The sequence below is a fragment of the Petaurus breviceps genome, unplaced genomic scaffold (genome assembly GCF_028583685.1).
Source record: "Petaurus breviceps papuanus isolate PSGF00001 unplaced genomic scaffold, PetGlider_PUasm1.0 188, whole genome shotgun sequence".
NCBI classification, from domain to species: Eukaryota; Metazoa; Chordata; class Mammalia; order Diprotodontia; family Petauridae; genus Petaurus; species Petaurus breviceps.
The window spans coordinates 20,900,824-20,926,024 of record NW_027185804.1 but is presented as its reverse complement, the minus strand read 5'-3'; the positions used below and the strand labels follow the sequence as shown (position 1 = coordinate 20,926,024).

Here is a 25,201-nt window from a genome sequence, read left to right as displayed (position 1 = left end):
ATATATATATATATATATATATATATATATATATATATATATATATAAGATATCCTTGATAAAAACATAGGAATAGGGAAACACATTTGAGTCTTTTCTCCCTTCTTTCATAAAGAGTATTATTTGATACTACACTATATCTTTATAATCACACAGTTGGCTGAAAAGTATGGAAAAAACAAGATTCCAGTTTACTTATTGATTATTGATTTTAAAAAGCATTTGATTCAGTAGAGCAAAATATAAGATATAAAGGTTATTTACAGGGTCTCTCATATGTGTGTATGCAAAGCTCATACAAGATTCCTTAATTATAATTCCTTAACAAGATTACACATATGGCCTTAAGGCTGCAAGTTCCCCACCCCTGGCATCATAGATATAACTTTGATAACCCTTTGATTTTTTGATTTTTAAGTGGGAGGAAATATACATTCACCAAAGGCCTTTGGAGCCACCATGAAACACTTTTAGTGCAAAATCAGAACATTACAGTGATTCTCTATGGATGTGGAGGCCTTTTAGAAGCTACTGTTTGTGGATGCTATTTGTAATCATTTCATCAAAACCCAGAATATTGCAGAACTTTCTTTCTTTGTTTTTTTTTTAATTATTTTCTTTATTTTCTTTTTTCTTTTTTTTTTCAGAACTTTCTAAATGAAATGAGATCCATATTCATTCAAAAGTCTAATTACTTACCCACGAAAAACCAAGTAGATGAAGAATGCCTATTATTTGTACCTTTGATATGCAATTAAATGGACATCCCATAGAACCGACCCCTTAATACATGTGTCTTGGACAGATACTATGAATGGACAATTAACTGGATTCAGGATTAAATAGTAGGAAAAAAGCAAATGAATTTGCTTGCACAGTAAATTCTGCAAATCAAAGTACCTCCCCCAAATAAGACCTTCCCCTTTTTTACAGCAGTATGCTTCTAGTAATGCTATATGACAGCGAATCACCAAACAATCAGGATTGTGGGGCTCAAGGGGCAATGGAGAGTCAGTCCTATGGTGGGCACAGATCACTTGTAGCTTATTGCTAAAGACAAAAGGTGCACATGGTGCCACATAATAGGTTTTAAAGGCATGTATAATTGAAAGAAGAGCTGAGCCCATTGCATTGTGAGAGGAAGGAGAGAGTAGACAAGGCAGCCTGCCTGTTGCCAGTGACACCCACTTAATATGAAGAAATGTAGAGATAGATCTCTCCACAGCACCATGCCTTCTAAGTAACAGGCCTGAGGAAACTGGACAGCACTCTTATAAGGGAAGACAGTGATCATTACCATTGAAGGGAGTATTCATATTAAGGAGATCACAAACCCATTGAGATACTTCCACTGAAATGGAATCCATTAAGTATGCTGTAAAACAATGTGTTTTTAAAGTAGAGAAATAGTTTAGTCATTTTTTTCAGTTGTGTCTCACTCTTCCTGACCCCATTTTGAGTCTTCTTGGCACAGATACTGGAGTGGTTTGCCATTTCCTTCTCCAGCTCATTTTACAAATGAGGAAACTGAGGCAAGTGGGGTGAAGTGACTTGCCCAGCATCACACAGCTAGTGAATATCTAAGGCCAGATTTGAACTCAGGTCTTTCTGAAGCCAGGCCTGGCACTCTATCCACTGCACCACCAACCTGCCCTTAAAGTAGAGAGCCATACAAAGATAAAAGCAAGTATTGTCAGTTGAGAACCCTGTGTAGATGTTTAAATGTGTTTGAAGGGCAGACAGTAGTCTAGTGAACAGTGTTGCAATCAGAGTCAGGATGACTTGAGTTCAGTCTGGCCTCAGATACGTCTGAGTGTGATCCTGGGGAAGTCACTTAATCTGTGCCTCAGTTTCCTTATCTGAAATATAGGGGTGATAATAATAGCACCTACCTCTCAGGGTTATTATGAGGAACAAATGAGATATTTGTGTTTTGCCAACACAACATTGGACAAGAAACAATTTCTGGTTCTGTTTCCTTATCTGTTTTCTAAGTCAAACCACATATTAACATAATCTATATTCAGTTGTATTTTTATTTATTTTGTTAAATATTTCCCAATTGGATTTTAATTTGGGGCCTTCAGGAGTGCTGGGGGTTCCGGGTGAGCAGCAATGGCCAGTGGGCCTTGCTTCTGATACCTGTGGTCTAGAGAATCTTTAAAGTTTCTCCCAACTCTACCATTCTAAGCTTATATCCATTAATGATTCAATAGACTTGCTAGTCTTTTTTTTTTTTTTAAGCAATCGGGGTTAAGTAACTTGCTCAAGGTTACACAGCCAGGTGTTTCTGGGTGGGTGCTAAGTGTCTGAGCCCGGATTCGATCTCCAGGTCATCCCGATACTGGAGCCAGTGCTCTTACTCGCTGAGTCACCTGGCTGTCCCTAAGCAATTGGGGTTAAGTAACTTGCTGAAGGTTACACAGCCAGGTGTTTCTGGGTGGGTGCTAAGTGTCTGAGCCTGGGATTCGATCTCCAGGTCATCCTGACACTGGAGCTGGTGCTCTTACTCGCTGTGCTACCTGGCCGCCCCTCTTGCTAGTCTTCTTGACCGCAAGAAATAAACTAGAGGTAAATTTGTAGAAGAAAAACTTTAAGAATAGCATTAATTTGTGTTCTCATTATGAAGGTTTATTTATTTATTTTTTAATTGATGGAAGAAGTCTTCACTGGAGATTGTTAGCACATTAGGTGGTGCAGTGAATAGAGCACTGGCTATGGAGTCAGGAGGACCTGAGTTCAAATCTGGCCTCAGACACTCAACACAAAAACTAGCCAGGTGACCTTGGGCAAGTCACTTAACCCCAATTGCCCTCCCAAAAGCAAAAAAAAAAAAAATATTGCATTTGTTTGACTTTAAAAGATAAGATGTGTATTTTTATTCTCTGGTTCACAAGATTTATCACAGTATCTTGGGGCTAGAAGGAACTTTGAAAGGCATCTAATCCAGTCTTAGAGATTGATTTGTGCAAAATCACATAGCTCATGTGTAGCAGAGCAGAGATTGAACTCAAGGTTCTCAGACCTCTGGGACCAGCCGCCTCGGTACTGCCCAACCTGCATGCATTCATGTAGGTCAGATTCCATCATACTCCTTCCTGCAAGTGGGCATTCCGTTCTTTTTCAATTTCCTTTTGTAGATTGTTTCCCCCCATTAGCTTGTGAGCTACTTGAGGGCAGAGACTGTCTTTGCATCCCCAGCACTAAGCACAGTGCTTGGCACATAGTAGGCGCTTAATAAATGTTTACTGATGGACTCTGACCCTAAATTTAGAACTATTTCTTGCTGCATCTTATCTCAGAATTATGGTTCCAACTTGTATTGACCCTCTACTGAGGACAGTTACATGAAAATGTCACCATATAGGCAACATATTAATTTGCTGTTCTTTATTAATATTGATTAGGATCTAAAGCTCCAGAGAAAACTGGACCACATCCATACTAATCCTGTTTTGTTGTTGTTCAGTCATTTCAGTCGTGTCTGACGCTTCATGACCCTATTTTGGGATTTTCTTGGTAAAGGTAGCAGAATGGTTTGCCATTTCCTTCTCCAGCTCATTTTACAGATGAAGAAACAGAGGCAAACAGGGTTAAGTGATTTGCCTAGGGTCACACAGTTATGTCTGAGGCCAGATTTGAACTTAGTTCTTCCCCACTCCAAAAAGACTCTAACCACTTATCACCTAGCTGTCTGACTAATCCTATTATCTCCCCTTGAAGTTTATTTTATTTTATTTTTGCTTTTTGGAGGGGGGAAGGGAGGGCAATTGGGGTTAAGTGACTTGCCTAAGGTTATGTGGCTTGTAAGTATTAAGTGTCTGAGGCCGGATTTGAACTCAGGTCCTCCTTATTCCAAGGCTGGTGCTCTATTCACTGCGCCACCTAGCTGCCCTGAAGTTTATTTTTTAATAAATCCCAGACATCGCCTAGTTTATCATATGTCTCATGTCTCATTAAAGACACATAAATGGCCCAAGAAACAGCCACCCCACCCCCAACCCTCACATAACATACACATCCACACAAACCTAATTACTTGAGTTTTCTGGTCGGACAACTTTAATAGACATGACCCAGCGGGTCGACATTAGAGGCAGAGAATTTTAGGCCTGGAAGGAATCTTGAGAGATCACCTATCCGAATGTCATCATTTGGCAGATGCAGAAACTGAGGCTCAGAAAAGTCTAATGACTTGTCCAAGGTCACAAGCCAGAGCACAGTATTCTCTAGAATCCACCTCTCTTGGTTCCTAGTTCAGGCTGTCTCTTTTAGCCATAACATTTTTACTTTATGTTTGCTAAAGCACTATGTGAGTTACTAATGATTAAAATTCCATTAATCATTCAACAGCAAAATGTCTTTGTGTTTGGAGTCATAAAGGTTTTAAATATTTAGTAAACTTGGCCATTTAAGCATAGTCAAACAGAATAATTAGATGTGGATTCCATATCAAACCAGAGAGTATGTATTGAATAGAGTAATTGTTGGAACAGAGCCGTCATCTTTTCAACTAAATTTTAATAATAGAAAGCTAGATAGCACTTACATTTCAAATTCATGAGACAAAGCTTATTAAAAAAATACCCCATGTTTATTAGAACAATAATATTTCTTTTATACTGAGTCCATACAAACAGAAAGCTGAGATCATTAAATGTGTGTGTGCGTATGTGTGTGTGTGTGCGTGTGTATTAGGGCAGAAGGAAGTAGCATTCTATATGTCACTTATGAAAATAATGCCTAAAATTCATAAACATACCAATGTCTGTGATTTATTCAAAAAAATAACTTCCTGTGTAAGTAATAGGACCAATAGGGATGTAGTTCTGTCTTCTCTAGAGCTATAGATGCTACTTCATATGAATAATTATGTTCCTGAAGCATTGCAAGAAATTAAAGAACCTTCTACATGAGCACAGATTATATTCATCCTAATTTAAAGTTAGGTGTATTTTATCAAATTATAAATATTTAACAATTTATATTCCTTTTATGGCATTTAGCTCTCATTGAATCAGACTATTCAATTAATTAGAAGATTTCATTTCTTCCTTTTATCTATATAAACTGAAGTTAGTTTATAATGAAATACTCTTCCTAATAATTAACTGCACTTAAAAAATTATTTTCCAATTCCATGATTTTACAGTGCTTAATCTAACTCCTTACTTTTATCATTGAGGAAACCGAGGCACAGATAGGTTAGTTGACATGCCCAAAGTTGCCCAATTAATTAGTGGCATACAAGTGAGGACGCCTCCTAACTCTAAGGCCAGTACCTTGCCCCATACCGCACTGCCTCTAATACGTATGTAACAATCTCTCAGGTTCACGCTCTAGATGCCTCCTTGTATCCTGAGTCTCAGAGGATAGGTGATTACTTCCCTCCTCAAGGTTCTATCATTGGATAACCATGAGGATCTGTAGGTTGCTATTACTATTAGTCATAATAGTCATGTGCTCCCCAACATCAGTCAACCAGCTGATATCAATTAACTTTTACAAAAAGGTATTTATTGAGAATGTATAGCAATAGTTATAAGGTCATCCTCCCACAGCAGGGTATGCATTTATTCCTTATATGCACACACACACACACACACAGTCCTTAGGGAAAGTGGGCTCTAACTTCAAGTATGAAGGTAGTGAAGCACAAAGCTGAGCCGAAGAGTCTTTTATGACTTCTTGCCCTGGAAGTGCTATTCTCCATCATGGAGTCCTCACCAAATTAATTTGGGACATGGCATGGCTATTAGTAAGTAGCCAGTTCAGTTGTTCAGTTAGGCCAGGTCATTTTGAACACAGTGAGCATTTTTGGTTTGGTTACTACTAATTTTTTACATAATGAATATAATCGTAGCTTTCTCAATACGCTAATATTAAATTCAACTCAACAATTATATGGACATTTATTTTTTTTGCCTTTTGGAGGGCAATTGAGGTTAGGTAACTTGCCCAAGGTTACACGGCTAGTATTTTTGTGTGGTAAATGGACATTTATTAAGCAACTAACAAGTGCAAGGTTATGCAGAGTATAGAACACTGGACTTGAAGTCAGGAAGACTCATCTTCATGAATTCAAATCCAGCTTTCTAGTTGTGTGACCCTGGGCAAGTCACTTCACCCTGTTTGCCTCCATTTTCTCAGCTATAAAAAAAAAATGGAGAAGGAAATGGCAAACCACTGGAGCATCTTTGCCAAGAAAACCCCAAATGGAGTCAGGAAGAGTCAGACATGATTAAAAATAATTCAACAATAACAACAAACTATTATATTCCCCGGAGATACAAAAACAAAACAGTCTTTGTCAAGGTACTTACATTCTCCTGGGAGATATAACACGTACACATCCTTCTGTTTTATCACCACTTTCTTTCATTGGTCAGTACCTCAGGATGCCATCATTTTAAGGAAGGGCCCAGGTCTCTTCATTCCTCTCCATAGTATGCTTCTAACTCTCCCAGTGTCTTTCTCTACTGTGCCCCTTCTTCCTACCCTTTCTCACTGGTACCTTCCTCCTCTCCTCACCTTTCTTTCTCTTTACTTTCTTTTTGTATGCTTCTCCCTCCATCAGAATGTAAACTCCTTGAGCTCAGGCACTGCCTTTTTTTAACTTGTATTTGTATTCTTAGCCCTTGGCACAGTGCTATTTACCTCCTTCCCTGCTATTTCAATCTTAGTATTACTGTGGCTATTATGATTTAAAAAAAAATTTGTTTTATTTGAAGCAGAATTTGCTATAAGTATGCAGGATATAACTGGAACATAATTTTGCCAATACCCTACGCGAATCTACTTGCTACTTTCCTCGGGCTCTTAATTATAATGCAGTGTTTATAGCGAAACTAATATAATTTAGAATTTTATATGAATATTTCAAAAATTATTGAACTCAATTGAAAACTTTGTGAAATCTTTTCCTAAATGCTTCTTCCTAGAATCCAGATTTTCTAATGTGAGAAATAGTTTTAAGATTCAATATCCAACACTTAGCTTCATCTTAAGCTGTAAGAAGTAAACCAAAGGTGAATTTATAAATGCAAGTGCTGAAGTAATGTTATAACAAGTATAGTCAAGGGTTAGGAACAGTGGGACTAATTAGCAGTCATAATCCTATAGCCTGAGTGAATGATTAGATTTTTTTTTTGAAATTTAAATTATAAGTACAGGTAGAGATTTGATTTCAGTATGTTTGACAAAATCTTGCAGAGACAATTCATGATACTGATTTTTTTTCTCTAAGGAAATATCTTTAATGAAAGTTGAGCATAACTGAGTTCAGGGGGATAAAAAAGTACTTGTGTTTCATTGCTTCTCCTTTTGAAGGATCAATTAATTGTACCAATACATACTGCAATTCTTTTTTTTTAGATCTTTGAAATTTTGGCTATATTGTCGAATTGAGCAGTTCAACTCTTTTTTTTTTTAATTAGAGGTGGCTACTTGTGCAGTGGATAGAACTCTGGACGTGGAGTTAGAAAGATCTGAATTCATATTCTGCCTTAGACATTTACTAGCTTTGAGATTGTGGACAAATTGCTTAACCTCTGTCTACCTCATCTGGAAAATGGGGCTGATAATAGCACCTACCTTCTTGTTATAAGGATAAAATGAGATAATATATGCAAATCCTTAAAAAGCACTCCACAAATGTAATTTATTTATTATTATATTAATGTTGTTTGATATTCTATTTGGGGAGATTGAAATATTGAAAATTTTCTCATTATTAGTAATTGTGAAAGGACCCATGAAGAAAGAAAGTTAACAGTAGTCAGTCAACAGGAACTTGTTAAATGCTTTCTATATGCTAGGCACTATATTAACCCTATGGTTCAAAAAGGGCAAAAAAACAAACCAAAGCCCACCATAGCCTCTATAGTCAGAGAGCAGCCTCTATACTCTGCTACCTTTCTTTCATTATAGAAATCTCCTCTCCTCTTCTCTGTTCCCCTCTCTTCTATTCCTATTTGGTAATTTCCAGATATATCATATCATACTTTTCTAAAATTCTATTTAGATCCTGAAGTTACTTCTTGTTTATCTCTTTTTGTCTGAGGCAGGATTTGAACCCAAGTTCTGCCTGATTTCAAGTGCAGTGCCCTCTCCACTAAACTGGACTGCCTCCCTTACTCCAGTTAGGTTGTATGCCTGAAATGACCATTTTGTGTTGCTAAATTAATATAAAAGTAAGTACTAGATTACCACTGTTTGAGAGAGTAGAGCATTGTAAATCCTTTACAACTGGGTTTTTGTATGGGACTACTTTGGACTACCACTCATCTGCACTCTAGGTGAGTCAGGGTCACAGAATCTCTAGCCATCTCTTCCAAACCACACTCAGTCAGGAATCTCCTCTCCAGCATACTGACAAGTCATCACCCAATCTCTGCTTAAACAGTTCAAGTGATTGGGGAGGCAATTACTCCTGGGGCAATAATTCTGTTTTAAGAGAGCTCTGATTGCTAGAAAGTTTTTCCTTATATTGAGCTGAATCTGCCCCTTTGTACCTTTTAGCCATTGCTTCTATGGGGCCAAGGAGAACGAGGTCTGATATATGATCTGAATAAAGACCCTTCAAATGCTTGGAGGCCACTATCTTGACCCCTTAATAGACATAAATTCCTTCAAGTGGTCATTGTAGAGCACAATTTTGGGTCTGTCCACCATCTTGGTTGTTCTCCTCATTGACCCAATTGGGCAATGTCCTTCTTAAAAGGTGAGACCCAGAACTGAGCACAATATTCTAGTTGTATTCTTATTAAAGTTTCCTCCTTTACATACAATGATTCTCATTGCACCTTAAAAATGTCTTATATGTTTTTTATTGTGATGTTGTCTCATAACTTCATTTTGAATTTATAGTCTACTAACACCTACAGAAATGAAAGATTTTTTTTTTTTACCTTTTGGAGGGCAATTGGGGTCAAGTAACTTGCCCAAGGTTACAGGCTAGTTTTTTTGTGTGGGTGTTAAGTGTCTGAGGCCGGAACCAAATTTGGGTCGTCCTGATTCCAGGGTCAGCGCTTTACTCACTGCACCACCTAGCTGCCCCAGAAATGAAAGATTTTAAACAGCCTTAGCTTTAAGGGTGAGATTTGGTCAGTTATAAAATTATTTGGGGATATAGCTATTCTGGACATGACCATTCAATGCCAGCTTCCTGACTTGGAATACTTAAAGGCAGATTACTTCCTTTTATTGTAATTCTTAATTAATACTTACTGACCTGTGGGGATACATTGATACTGCTATTATGGATATTTCATTTTTTATTATTTGTTAGATTCAGTAAGATATCTGATTCAATTGATAAGTGAATTGTTTATAAAATAATATGTATCAATCTAGGTCTGTTTCATTTTTTTATGTTTTTCCAGCAATGCAATAAATAATCAAATACATTTTCATTTGAGTAACTCCTTCCATTTTTGTAGCCACTACCCCATTTTGCCAATGACATTCATATATCTGCTCTCTATTGAACTTTTAAAAACCAAGTCAGATGATTAAGTGTGTCCTATTAGGGTGATACTATAGTCTTTTAGTGCATTTTGAATGGAGATTATGTTTCTCAGTGTAGGTTCTAGAAGCCAGCATTGCTATCTGTGTTTCTCTGTTTATTTGGGCATTGCTTATTTTTCCCCCCATGATCACTTTGGTTAATGTTTCCTCTAAACAGCCACATTTTATTGCACTTTTAAAGAAATATGTAATTGCATTTTAACAAGTCTCAATAGATTTAGTTTAAATACATAATTTTCCATATAAAGCAGCTTAAAATAATTCTTCAATGAATATAGAGGCATCACAGCAATTAAAAGTCATTGGATCACAGGTTTAGTGCTTGAAAGGGACCTTAGACATTATCTAATTCACCCCCCCCCCACTTTTTAAAAAATAAATGTAAACTGAGTTCAGAGAGGTTAAGTGATTTTACCAGTCATCTAGACCTTCTCTTCCATCAGACAGATTAATGTGAGACAAAACAAACAACCCACCCTCCCTCCAAAAAAACAACAGCCACAAAACAAAACAAACCCATTGGTCCTCAGATCGTAAGACTTGAATGAAAATAAGGATGATAAAATTTATATTGCTCAACCTATGTGGTTTTTGTGACCAAACGTTAAAAGACTATGCAAATGTGGCATTATTATGAGTTGCTTCATTACTGGTCAGATGTAAAATTATATAAAATCTCATATCTATGAAAACATTGTATTGAGAAACTTGCCTAGTCTTAGTCACCCCATTTCTGATTTCCTACAAGTAAGTTTTTTAGCACAATCGCTTATCTAAATAGAAATCTAAGATTTCATGACAGTGGAGGTTCATGGATGCCAGAGGCATTTGGATTTTTGCCTCATGCCTCACCTCTTCCCAGAAGTGTGCTATTATCACATTTTAATGCATGCCTTGCCATGCGTTATTGCTTACTTTTTAAAGTTTGCTATAGCTGAAATTAACCAGTGCAGCTGTTATCACATGGACTGAAAATTCCCTGGACTTGAGTCAAATAAATGAATCTTAATGGAGAAACTTCCAGACTGGCTATAGCAGCTCAGTCTTTCTAAGTAGTTGGATTTCTAGAGTGGCTTTTTGTAGATGACTAGAATAGTTTTGTTTTGTTTTGTTTTCTTAGAGGGAAGCTCTTTCTGGAAAGGTAGGGTAAACTTTGCTCAGGCTGCTTTCAATTTCTATTTTTCCCTCTGGTTCTAGAATATCAAGGCAGTTTTCCTTCATAATTTCTTGAAAGATGATGTCAAGCTCTTTTTTTGATAATAACTTTCAGGTAGTCCAATAATTCTTAAATTATATCTCCTAAATCTATTTTCCAAGTCAGTTATTTTTCCAGTGAGATATTTCACATTTTCTTCTATTTTTTCATTCATTTAATTTTACTTTATTGTTTCTTGATATCTCATAAAATCATTAGCTTCCACTTGTCCAATTCTTACTTTTAAGGAATTATTTCTTCAGTGAACTTTTAGCTTTTGTACTGCCTTTTCCATTTTGCCAGTTCTACTTTTTAAGGTGTTCTTCTCTTCATTGAACTTTTGTGCCTTTTTTACCATTTGGCCTTATTCTGTTTTTTTAAGTTATCATTTTCTTTAGTTTTTTTTGTGTGTCTCCTTTACCAAGCTGTTGACTCTTTTTTCATGATTATCTTGCATCACTCTCATTTCTCTTTCCAGTTTTTCTTCTCCCTCTCTTACTTGATTTTCAAAATCCTTTTTGAGTTCTTCCATGACTTGAGGCCAATTCATATTTTTCTTGGAGTCTTGGGTTGTAGGAGCTTTGACTTTGTTTTCTTCTTCTGCATGTGTGTTTTGATCTTCCTTGTTACCAAAGTAACTTTTAATGGTCAGAATCTAAATTTCTATGGTCAGAAACAGGTCAGCCTATTTCTCAACTTTTAACTCTATGCTAAAGTGGGACTCTACTTCCTAAGTGGAGGGGGCACTATTCCAAGCTTCAGGGTATTTGTGTAGCTGTTTTTTTTTTTTAATTTTAAGCAATTGGGGTTAAGTAATTTGCTCAAGGTTACACGGTCAGTTATTTCTGGGTGTGGTGCTGAGTGTCTGAGCCCGGGATTCGATCTCCAGGTCATCCCGACACTGGAGCCAGTGCTCTTACTCGCTGAGCCACCTGGCTGCCCCTGTGTAGCTGTTTTGAGAGGAAATTCTGGGGACCTGTAAGTTTTTTCTAAGGAGAAGTGTGTTTACTACACTTCTGTACTGTGCGCTGGTTTGTGAGCGACCACAAGCACTTTTTTAAGCCCTGAAACGGTGATGTGGGTCCCTGGCCCCTGCAATCACAAACTCTGTTGTTCTAATTTTCCTCCTTGTACTGGGACTAGGACCCAGAACTGTGAATCAGATCCAAGTATAGGCAACACAACATAGTCCTGCCCCTTGTGCTAGCAAAAGGAGCCCTGTCAATCTCCTTCTGAGCCATTGTCTGATTCCTTTACAGTCTGTGGGCTGTGAGGTCTGGAATGCCACTGCCGACACTGATTCAGTTACCCCAGGCCTGCTTCTGGTTGGCTGGGGCCAGTGTACAATGGCATGTTCTGGGCTAGACTGTGCTCTTCTCTCATCCTGGTGCAACAGACTTTTCTTGCTACCCTTCTAAATTGTCTTGGGCTGGAAGATTGTATTACTCTGTCTTTTTGTGGGTTCTGCCACTCTAGAGCCATTATTTAAAAGTATTTGGACAGGTTTGGGGAAGAGCTCAGGCAAGTCCCTGCCTTTATTCTACCATCTTGGCGCTGCCTCTGTTATTGTCTTTTTAAAAGTTTAATGCTTAATTAGTACTTTCATAGTAGCCCAGGGTGCAGCTAGTTGGGGCAGTGGATAGAGTGCTAAGCCTGGAGTCAGGAAGACCCCAGTTCAAATCCAACCTCAGATGTATACTAGCCATGTGACTCTGGGGCAAGTCACTTAATCCTGTTTGCTTCTGTTTCCTCATGTGTAAAATGAGTGAGAGAAGGAAATGGCAAACCACTTTAGTATCTTTGCCAAGAAAACCCCAAATAGGGTCACAAAGAGTCAGACACAACTGACGTGACTGTACAACAACAACAAAACAAATATTAGCACAAATGCTATTGGGCTTTTAAGGTTTTTACTGACTTAACAGGCTATATATACAAAGATTACCAAGGGGCCTTTGTGACTTGTTAATACCTTACAGTTATATATTATATAAATAGGAATTGAAAGCTTATTTTGTTGTTTTTTTTTATGGGGGCAGCTTTTAATGCATTGCTTCTGTTAATTGATTAAATGTTTAAGTATATACCTATGTCTTATAAATATTCTTTAAAAAATCTGATCTCTCTGCAGATTTTTTTTTTTAGAGTTTATCCCTTTTCATTTCAAAGATAATTTCTACTTCATAAAAAATAGCTTATGATTTTCTTTAAAACTTTTGGATTATAGTCTTACCACCTCTCCTTTTCCCCTGGAGTAAATCTATCCAGTTTCTAAATCTTAACACACTTATTCCTAATTTTATAATTTCCCCCTTTTTCCTCCATCTTTTTCACTTGATAGTCAACCACCAATTTCGCCTTTCAAATTTGTAGTGGAGAAAACGTTGTAATGCAGTTGAATGAAAATGGGCATTAGCAGTCTTGGGGCTGTTATCTGTCATGAATAGAGAGTTCCTTACAAAGTTCTGTAGGTAATATAGAACTCACCAGTCGTGGGGGTGAGAGAGATTTCGGCCCCTGGAAAGCATTAAGAATGGGAGAAAGATTATCTTCAGACATGCTTCTTCAAATAATGCTATGGGGATAGTTCATCCTGTCTAAGAAAAACAGAGAAAGAAGGGATCTCCCATTGAATTGCTAGATAACTCAGAACTTTTAGTGCCATCCTTCCAAATACATATTTTATTAAATGTATTTTAAATAAAATTTCAGACATATAACTATGTAAAGATATGCAAACCATTGATTTAGTACCTAATGCTCTCTCAGATAGCATTACAAACATTATCTGGTCAATCTTGAAAAAATCTTCTTAGTTAGGTGATACTGTTCCAGATCCATAACTATTAAAAACGAAACAAAACAAAAACAACAGCAAACCAGGGCCAGTTTCAAGGATTTGCAGTGATATGGGCTATATGACATATTAGAGAAAAATAAGCTAATTTTTGCAGGAGGCAGAAAAACACTTTGTCATTAACTTAAGCACACCGATGCATGAGGTGTTTTCTTTTGTTCATAAATTTTGTTGATGATACAGAGAAACATCTATTAATACATGTGTAAAAGTTAAGGTGTTTCAGGTAGCAACAAGTGAGCGAGGATTTTCCTAAGCATTGCCTTATTAAGAAACTCAGTGTTAAGTTTATACATGATCAAACGACATTTCAGTCGGCCATTACAAGTTAGCACTCCAAACTGCCACTGAATTTCTTTATTGAAAATTGCATGTTGTGAAACAATAGTGCAATAATAAGGCTATTTAAGGTACATCCCCTCTGATACAGCAAGATTTAGATTTACTTTATAAAGGTTCGTGGAATGAATTCTCTTCAACTCCTCACTTAGGTCATTGGGAAGGTGATTTCAGGCCAATATAATATTAAACACTCTGCTTCATCACTGAATGCTATTTATTCCAGGAGCCGAGGAGTTTAGGTCCACAAAACATTGGAGTATTCAAAGGTACACATGCTGATTCTAGTGAGGGGAAAGGAATCATACAATCAAGTCTTAGCCTATTTCTACTTTTATAAATCAAGTTTCTTAAATAAAGTAATTGTGTACGCTGACCTGTTCTACCAGCATACTACTGGGGATGTATGAAAAAAAGATGTGTATGGTGGTGGAAGTAGAAAGAGGCATAAAGCATATTGGAAAACTACCAAATGTCCCCTGCAAATGGACCCTATTCAGAATCAGTAAGCGTATGATGAGTGAAGTGGTTTTGAATATCGCCTTTAGATTCCATGCTGTTACAAGGCCGGCCCTGAACATGGCAACTCTTATTTCCACACACAGTACCTCTTCACTCTCAATTTAACCCCCAAATCTGATGAACCCATTACTCCATACTTGATTTCATGGAACAAGGAGTAGATATAGTTACAAATGATCAATCACAAGCCGTGAACCAAAGCAGCAAGGCATTAACAATTCACACCATTCCGGTCCACTTGCTCAAGCAGAAGACACGCCAGCATATTTAATGTGCAGAGACTTGGTTCAGTTTAAGGAAAGCCATGACGCCTGCTGCCCATTAGAGACTTAAGGGGGCTTTGGAGGATTTCATACTTAGTAACCCATGGAGTGTCAAAGTGCACCCACATACGAGCAATTAAAATAACCAGGTGTTCAGTAAAGGTCAGAGTGCCGAAATTCAATTTTACTCAGGTAAAAACAATATGGCCTATTAAATTTTTCTCCCCCAATGAAGCCCTATTCTGTTCGATCGCATCGTGCAAATCAGCCTCTCGCTCCTCAGTATTACAACACTGTAGACCCCACAGGCATATGCCGTCAATTTAATGGGATCATTGAAAAAGCAAAGCAGCTGTGAGAGATTGCTTTAAGTACACCAATCGCAGGCTTGTCATTCTGTTCAATGGTGGAAAAATCCAAATTTGGATAGGCATCGGTATTTAAGAAAATGACTGCTAAATCTTCTCTCATAAGTACCTTAGGGACAATAAGATTTGACACATAGCATGTAAACAAAAGTACAGAGCAGCTGTTAGATTAGTTTTGTTTGAGTAAAAATACTGACATGATTTAAACAACACAGAAAACGGTATGCTCGCCATCATTCATCCTCCCCAGCAGACCACACTTATGACTAGTGTATGCCAGTTGCTTTGGGGACCCGGTGCCATGTTACTGCTCCTCAAAACAGGCTGGAGAATGCATTCAGTCACATGCTTACCTTGGCATTAGCTCAAACTCCTTTCAGAGCTCTGTCCTGGTGTGTGAAATAATCACTTCTCGCTCACTTTTTTAAGCAATCTCTTTGACCCTTACCAAAAGGGTCTTCGATAAACTTCCCCTTTACGTATCCCGGTTGAATTGAGGGTTCTTTTCTAAAGTTTTGTAACTTCATAAGTCCTACCTTATGCAGGAACCCTTTCCCAGTTCTCCTTAATCTTAGCATTTTCCTTCTGAGATTATTGTAAATTTCCAATTTACCCTGTATAAGTCTTGTTTGTACATAGTTGTTTGCATGGCGAATCCCCCTATTCAATTACATACTCCTTGAAGAATGCTAGTTTTTTTTTCTCTTTATTTGCACACCCAGCACTTACCAAAGTGCTTGGCACATGGTTGTTGCTGTTCTTGGGTCAATTTCAGTTGTGTCCACCTCTTCATGACCCCATTTGGGGTTTTCATGGCAAAGATACTGGAGTGGTTGGCAATTTCCTTCTCTAGCTCATTTTTTCATAGATGAGGAAACTGAGGCAAACAGGGTAAAGTGACTTGCCCAGGGTCACACAATAAGTAAGTATCTGAGGCAGGATTTGAACTCAGGAAAATGTCTTCCTGATTCCAAGCCCAGTGCATCACCAATAAATGCCTATTGATTTGTTTATTGATCTTTAAAATAATAGTTCTTATTTACATAGATTTTGTAAAGTTTTATCCTGAAAAATGACCGTATGAGTTAGGTTGTACAAGTATCATCCCCATTTTGCAGATGAAAAAACTGAGTTTAAGGTAGGGTCATTTACCCAGCATCTGTTACTCTACATATATCTTGTGTCTACTCTGTCCAGACATTGTGCTAAGCCCAAGGGCTACAAGAAAGGTAAAAGACAGCCCTTGTTCTCCTTGAGCTCACAACTGAGTGGAACAACCCACGGAGTCATGAATGGAGGAGACAATATGGCAATAGCTATATTAGAACAAGCAATATATAGAATAAATTGGAAACAATAATCAGATGGAAGGCACTAGAATTAAAAATTGGGGAAGGCTTTCCTGTAGGATTTAGGATTTTAGCTAGACCTTGAAGAGAGGCCTCAAGCTCAGAGGGCTCCATAGCTATCTTTTCGTGATAGAGCTAGGGCTCCAGCCAAGGTCTCTGGCTTCCAATCCAACACCCTTCCCCATCCACTACACAGCCCCACTGTTCACTAAATCCACTCCTGTTTGGGACTCTTCCTTAGTGGCCCATTTTATGATTTCATTTGGAAGCAGAAGACCCGTTCATTTCCACTTCTTTGGAAAGTACAGTGGAAAGTTCTCTGTCCTTTTCTGTTTCTTTACCTCATCATAGGGACACAGGGCACAAAGGAGCACTTTGCATGGAACATGTGCCCTTTTTATCCCCACTTCACAGAAAGGCTAATTCTCTTTTGGGGAAGGTAGAGAGTCTGTTGAGGTCTAAACCTGCCCTGCTTCTTTTTAATCATCCTTAACATGGATTTAAGTTGGTTTCTTAAGACTTCATTTGTATCATTTGCTACACCAGAAAAATCACATAAGGTTATGTCCAGAAGCTGTCAAATGTTGGCCTTTTTCTCATATCTGATACCAAGAATTTTACAGAAAGCTATACTGGGGCTCCCATCCATCCCTGGGTTCCAACAGCATTCTGGCTTCCCTTCAGAGTGCATTCTGGTTCTGCCTTGGAGAGCTCCCACTATGGAACCAATATAATTCAAGCTTCTTATCAGTGACTTAAGAGATTTTAGTCTAAAGTCCTAGAAAGGTGAACAGTTCAATTTCTTATGAGCATTTGAACTCATTGTATTGTGAGCTCTTTAAAAGAAAAGCACTATTTAATTTCAACGTGTTAGGTTTATTATCGTGCTATCATATATCTAGTTACATGAATTAAATCATCTACTAGTACTATTAGTGCTGCTGCTACCTAGTTAACCTTTTAAGATTTGCAAATCCTTTGCAAATTTTATCTCATTTTTTCCTCCCAACAACAAGAGGCAGGTGTTCTTATTATCCCCACTTTACAGATTAGGAAACTCAGGCAGAGGTGAAATGACTTGCCCAGAGTCACATAGAAGCCAGATTTGAACTCAGATCTCTCCTAACTCCAGACCTAACATCTTTCAATTGTGCCATCTAGCTGCCAAGATGAGATGGAAAGAGTTTGGCAGAAAAAAGAGACATCTAAGAATAATATTAACAGCCCCTTTGGTGGGTTAGGGCCAATCCTGGCCTTCGGGTAACTGTTATGGTATATAGTGCGGTGGCAAGAGGTCTTGGAGCCAGGAGACCCAGGATCAAATCCTAATTCTAATATTTAGATTAGTCATTTAAATTCTTTTGGACCTCATGTGTAAAGCAGGAATGATAATGTTTGCCCTAACTTTCCCACAAGATTTTGTTGTGAAAAATTGCTTTATGAAACTTCATTAAGTGGTGCATAACTGTGAGTTATATTTATTATTGCCCTGCGGTGAGATTGTGTTTTACACCTATTTTTCTTATCTTCAATCTCACAAGTATTTTGTGAGAAAAACCATCATAAAAAATACTCTACTCGCCTGATTTAGAATTTTCATACACAGATGACTTTGTTGGGGTGGCACTCCACGTGTATGAACAGTACATGTTGAAACAGCTCAGGGAAGAAATGATCAAAGCTGCTGAAGCTTTTGAGGAGATTCATATTCAGTGATCAATTTTGAATTTCTCACCAGGCCCCAGAAAACAATCAGGAATTATCTGTGATAGATTTTTGCTCCTAAAACTCTTGCAATAGACACTGTCCAGAGTATACCGTGCGCATCACTCTGAAGCAGGCTGCAGATGCATGAGGTCCTATTGACCACGTGATCAGCTCAGTCACAGCAGATCAGCATCAAGAATGAACAGGACCAGAATGACTGGGTTGGCTTTGCAGTTTGGCACACGCTGCCCATCTAAGCCACTCTTCCAATCTCTCCTTAGTAGCAAGCATGCTCTCCTTGTTCAGGATCCACATCAGCTCCCACTTTCCCTATGGGCTTCTTGGAGGATTGTAGTTCAGATCGATTCAGTTGGGGATGTGAGATTTGGCAGAGCTGAAGACCTGCAGTTCTAGGGCTATCCAGTAAAAACAAAGAAAAAACCTCTCCAAACCATTTACAGAATTCCCACTGTATAGAAACTATGGGGCGATAGGGGTAGAAAACTGGTTCTTAAAATAACTTTTTTTTACTATGACAAAAATATGTGAAGAAAATATTATGCTTCCCTTGCTAATAGCTCACATTTATATAATACTTTATATTATTGAAGTTATTTCTTTATAATAATCCTGTGGGATCCATAGCATAAACAAAATGAATACTCAGGAGACGAGGTCTCACAGAGGTTAAGAGCCTTGTTTACATACATTGTTAAAGGTAGAAACCTAAATTTCTGACTCCCAATCAAGGACATATGAGTTTTGTGCAAGTATGTGCAAATGTGCCCCAGGAACATCTATGGGTAAAATGGGCTTGGCTGACTTCCTGAAGGAGGTGATTTTTTAAAAACAGATTTGAAATTAGGAAGACATACACAGTTCATTCTCTATTGTGGTTCATATTTCTAGGCTTCTTGATTATGTAGTATAGTATCTGAAGGGATAACTTTAGTTTATGTCTTTTTTTTTTTTTTTTAAAGCAATCAGGATTAAGTAACTTGCTCAAGGTTACACAGCCAGTTACTTTTGGGTGTGGTGCTGAGTATCTGAGCCCGGATTTGATCCAGGTCATCCCGACACTGGAGCTGGTGCTCTTACTTGCTGAGCCACCTGGCTGCCCCTAAGCAATTGGGGTTAAGTAACTTGCTCAAGGTTACACAGCCAGGTGTTTCTGGGTGGGTCCTAAATGTCTGAGCCTGGGATTCAATCCCCAGCTCATCCCGACACTGGAGCCGATGCTCTTACTCTCTGTGCTACCTGGCCACCCAGTTTATGTCTTTTCTAAGGCTAGAAAGAAAGAGGCAGTGCAGAAAGGATACTAGATTTGAAGTCAAGAGACAGATGGGTGCAAATCCTTCTTGACCCTTACTAGCTGTGTGGCCCTGACCAAGTCACTTAACTCTGTTTGCCTTGGTTCCTCATCTGTAAAATGAGCTGGAGAAGGAAATGGCAAAATACTCCAGTATCTTTGTCAAGAAAACCCTCGATGGGGTCACAAAGAGTCAGACATGACTCAAAATGACTGAACAACAACAACAAAGTCACCGACCCTCCTTCGTGAGACTTTTGTCTCCGCATCTCTAAAATAGAGATTAATAATAGCACCTGACTCATAAGGTCGTTAGGAACATCAAATAAAATAACATTTATGTTAAGTACCTTGCAAACTTAAATGCTCTAAATGAATGGCAGCTGCTGACTTTCCTAATTATTGACAATCCTAAATGATTGGTGCCCTTCCTCATAACACAATTTGAGATTGTTCTTCCATAATAACAAAACATTTTCCTTTGAGGAGAGGCAAATTCATATAAAAGGAAGAAGTCCCTAGCTAAGGAGACTTAAGAGCCCTTCTGAGTCTGGTTAAAAACAGTAACAACTCCCAACAGTTTGCACCGAGTGCAAACTAATACTTGTTTTAGCTAATTAATATAGTTTTGTAAGCACTAAAAGATGTAGGACCAGATGAGGTTGACAAGTGGCAGTTTAAAAATAAGGATAGCTCTTGGGCCCCAGGTTTCTACTATTTCATAAACAATTCTATCCATTACTTGCTTTCTTTTGTGGCACCTAGCATTCTTGGTTGATTTCAGTTTGCCTTCTCTGCCTGTAGACACATCATTTTTCCCCCTTCTGTTTTCTGTACCTTCCTAGTTAGTAGATTCATTGTTGGTCCTTGGAGGGTGCTTTGTCTCTCTTTCCTCGAGGATCATCAAGTTCCTAGCTTGCAGCATCCGCAAAGAAAGATCCTGCTTAATCCCAGTTCAGAGGGTAACCTTTATTAGTGTTCTCTTGGCTATAATGAGAACCCTGCATCCAACAGAGAGATTCTGAAATACTGAGCAGATTATTCAACAAGTTCAGAGGACGTTCTGAAGTCTCCTATAAAAATCTGTTTATGAATACTGCTTTCTTTGTTCTGCTTTAAGTTGTTTCCATAGTATTTCCATTGACAGAAATAATTTGGGGCTTGGGGGCTGTTTAAAAATAGATATATTCCCGTTTGAGTTCCATCCCTCCAAGGATGGCTATAGTTCCTGTATTTGTTATTTGTAATCTGTTTTGCTTAAATTGCCAAGTAGAGACCCTGAAAAGTTTTTTTCCCCTTTTTCTTTTTGGGGTGGTAGTGGTAATAGAGGTGTCTTATAACAAATGCTTTGTGTGACTCTGAATCTATTGGACTCATGCAAATAATTTGAAATTTTACTCATCACTAATATAGATGAATTATAATTGTCCAATGGAATGTTCTTAGATCACCAGAGGAAAGATTTTGTGCAAGGTTAACAAATTCTCCTCTAAATTAACTATGCAACATTTCATAAAGGAAACTCATTAGTTTAACTGTTTGCTTGAAGTGGGCACACAGATGATAGTTCAGCCTATTATAAATTGAATTTGGTAGTAATTTAGGAGATTTAAAAAATATTTTCCTCAAGACAAAAAAAACCAAACCTCAGATCAGGATGTTTGCAAATCAGGAGAGGCTGAATTAATATGCCATTTCCTAGGCTAAATAGGATGGATTGTATTATTTTAAACAGAATCAATTAAAAAAAATAGTGTTCTACTTTTTGCAGTAACAAAACTTATAATGAAAGGTGCTGCCCAAGGGTTAAAGAAAGTTATTGAGAGTTGAGTTTCAGGAACTTATTTATCAATCTGGATAAGTGGCTCATTGAAGAAATTTGAGAATCTCTAGGTAGTAATATCATTTTAACTTTTCCTATAAGAATCCTTGGAAAATCCTATCCTGTATTCTTAAATTCCATTTAATATTTATTATGTCAGAGAAACTTCAAATTGTGCTCCAGTGAAGTTGTAGAAGTTATTGGCACAAAACACCCCATGGTAACTTCTTTTCTGAGCATTAAATTCAGCAGAATTCTAGTTTCGAAGAGCATTTGCATAACTCTGCTACTCTACAGCTCTGCTGAACCTAATTGTAATTCAATTTCCAGCTTGCCTTGCTAGGCCTCTTTGCATAAAATATGCAACATGCAATATAGCCAATGGCAAAAACCCATTTTCTTTGCTGGTGATATATGTAATTTCTTCTCTAGTCAGAAGCTCTATTTAATGAAGATATCATAGCCATACGATATTTTTGTGTCTCCCAGAAGCTTGCATATATAGTATCTCACTTTGGGGATGAGCAAAGTGGTGTCTCTCTTTCATTTCTGCAGATTTCCTAGGAATGTCAAAAGTTTGGGCTCGTTTTTAGTATCTGGATCTGCAATGGGAAATTAAACCTTGAAAAACATTGCTTTTGGATGTGATTTTATTGGAGAGTTTGACAGTAGGAAGACTTCATAAGCCGATATTATGAAATAATGTATCAACATGTCTGACAAATACTTATGTTGCAACACAGCCTTATTTCCTGTTGCTTGCAGAATGTGTGTTAGGATAACAAGAATCCCCAAACCCTGAATGCTTCACATTCCAAAACCCCAAAGAAATGCTGATCATTGCTAGAAATTCTAGCTTCAGGTGCCTTTTTTTTTTTGTCATTTCCCCTCCCCAACCCCCCATTTTTAAACAGTCTATACTGCCCAGTGTTTTGGACGATTGGTTACTTTGATAATGGCAATGAAAAGGTTAGTATGAAATTGCTTATAAGTGTTGATTATGTTGTATGAATAATTCCACACATAATGTTTTAGATATATAAGAGCCCCAACAGGAAGCTATATCCAGAAACAACATGGATCTTACAATTTTATCAGGACAATGCAAGTAGATTTCAGCAAGGTTGGTTCCAACTCATCTGTGATAAATGAGAAGATAAGGCAATCAGTGCACACCATGACACTCAGTACAGCTAGTTAGGCGCACTTCAGAACTATTCAGGTGTGCTCACAAAGCTTATGAGTCTTACATGGGGTGGGGGGTGTCTCAATATAAATACATCCTTCATGGTGGCCACTAGTAAGGCGGGAGTTGCCTTTCTAAGACTTAACCCAGGTCATATATAAATAATAGATGTTAAGACTTAGCTATGATGTCGGGGCTGCGTTTCAGGCAGTGTATTTCAGCTGGGTCAAAAGAATGTATTTTTCCTTTTTTTTCCCCCATAGTATAGTTCCTCTGCTTGAAAAACGCCTGCAAAATTCCATCATACCTTTGCAGGGACTTGTTTGGGTGGCTAAGGGAGAAGGTTCCAGCCCCTCAGGAGCTAAGATGTACATTCAAGGAGTTCTATTGGCCTTGCACCAACGATTAAAGTCTGCAAAAAACTATTGTAAACAGGTGAGTCGCCCCACTTTTAAAATGGCTTCTTTCTTTTTTCTTTATCATTTAAAAAAATGTACTTGTTGTATAGAGGCGATGATTGGCACTGTGTCATAAAGAGCTGTGACATGTATTTCATGAGCTCCACTACCCGTTAGGGAGCCAAAATGCTTCGCCTATAATCTCAAAGCCAACAATAATGGAGCTAATTGTATCTGTCTTTCGGTGTGGGATGTCATATGTCTCATCTCTTCTTGCTGCACACTGTGCAAGAAGGCAACTCCTTCTGCGGAAATTCTATAGGCAGTGATTTTAAATGAGAAAATGAGAAGAAGCCTCTAATGCGCTCCTAGGTTTAAATATTCAGTCTACTATTATTCTAATATTCTTCCAAGAAGTCCTTTATGATCAAGTGGAAGTTGCGAATGTAAAAATTGTGTAATACAGAACTGCGTTAGCTTCAGTGTAAAGAAACTAATTCCCTTCATTTATTTTTTTTTTGCCTACTTCCTATTTGCTTATTGAATTTGAATGAACATTCATCCTAGAAGCATAGAAATACTGTTCATATGGCTCTATGTGGTTAGCCCAAGGCTTTGCCTTTAGGACTTAATATATCCAGGAAGAATTTCAAATAAATGTTTATAAAGATGTTATTTAACTATGCTTTCGATTGATATAAACTGAAATAAAATTCACCTGCTAAATACTGATGGACTTTGATGAAATTTGGAGTTAACCAAGGTGATTTGAGCCTTGGGTTAAGGGGTTAGGGACATGATCTTACTATGTCACACGGGAATTATATGTCACGTTGCCAGCTTGGAGTTTTCTGTTCAGAATTGGACTTGTGATCTCAAGCCCTAGACTGTTGAAAAATGAATGTTTCCCAAACCTCAGGCTGTCCTCTGTGTACATGGGGAGGGGGGAGGTTGGGGGTTGGGAAGGGAAAGCAGCTTGCCCTGCACAGTGTTCACACAGCACCTCCTGCTGTCTGGTCCTTAAAAGAGAAATTTCTATTAACTGGAAGAAAGTCAACTCTTCCTGTTTTGAGCTAAGATATACTGAAAGCCAACAAGAAATAAGCTTTTGAGTAACTTTTGTTTGCAAAAGGTGAATGATTTACCAAATTAAGTAATTTCAAAAGGATTAGAAATGACACTAGTAATGAAGCTATTTATTATCTCTGAAAAAGAATAAGAGTCTAAACTCATTCTGACAGTTCTAAATCAGGCTGACCCATAAATAAAAACTAGTGTGAAATTTGGGATTTGTTCATCTTGAATTTTGCTGTGATTATTTTTAACCAAAATTAACAGTGATATTAATTAACAAAAATAAACATTTTAATTATGATGTTTTTTTTCTTCACTAGGAGATGATGGATTTTATATATATATATATGTATATATATTGTGTGTGTGCATATATATATTCAGAGTGAAGTCATTTATGTATGCCTATGCTAAGTGATTTGTGTTTTCTTGAATAATTTTAATAACGAAAAAATCCACCAACAAATAAAATGTGTACAATTAAAAAAAACCCAAAGCACTTTTTGCATTAAATCTTTAAAAAATGAAATTTAAGTTATTTCCTAAATTTTGCTAGAAGTGAAACACTCCCCAATCCTCTTTCCATCCCACTCCACCCCCTTCATGGAACCCCAGTAGCATGGACACGAAGTGTATTTAAAAAATACAATTTCAACATAGTTTCTCTTCAGTTCAAAACCAGTAACTTAAAAACCAAACAGGTAGAATTCTGTAGTCTTATGTGAAAATAGGGAACTTTGAAAGGTGCTTAAAAGATTTTATTTATAAACTTTTAAAATCTTTCTAATACAAAACAGATGAAAAATAAAATGAAATAACATTATTAGCTGTCCAGGTCAAATGCTTCTCTATGCCAAGAGTTTCTCATTTAAAATGATCACTTTCTCTTTGGCTTTCCACTTGACAGTTAAAACCTTAACACATTCTAGATAGTTTTGACTTTTAAACTCACCATAATGTGGTAACTGTAAATGAAGTTCATTCTGTATCAGTAATTGCAAGCTCTTAAGGTTCTGTTTTTAGTAGATGTGTGTGTGTGTGTGTGTGTGTGTGTGTGTGTGTGTCTGTTTTTCTTTTATGAGTTTTTTTTCTCCCCCCATTGGAAAAACAAGCTCAGTAGCAGGTTATACACACACCACAACTTAGGAAGACTTGATATGCATTTCCATGTGAGTCTACCAAATCTTTTAGACATGCTCAATTGTCTATATTGTTGGGTCTCTTTTTCAGAGTGTTGTTACGCAATGACTTAATTTGAAATAATTTACATTGTTTAGCTCATCA

At 37.5% G+C, this 25,201-nt stretch overlaps 1 protein-coding gene across 1 annotated transcript in view; it reads left to right on the top strand.

Moving 5' to 3' along the window:
* The window catches only part of DCDC1 (doublecortin domain containing 1), a 420,660-nt gene that overhangs the window by 36,269 nt on the left and 359,190 nt on the right, over window positions 1-25,201 (top strand). Inside the window, 2 exon segments of the mRNA XM_069091090.1 lie at window positions 14,940-15,058; window positions 22,709-22,880. Coding sequence (XP_068947191.1) covers window positions 14,940-15,058; window positions 22,709-22,880 — 291 coding nt within the window.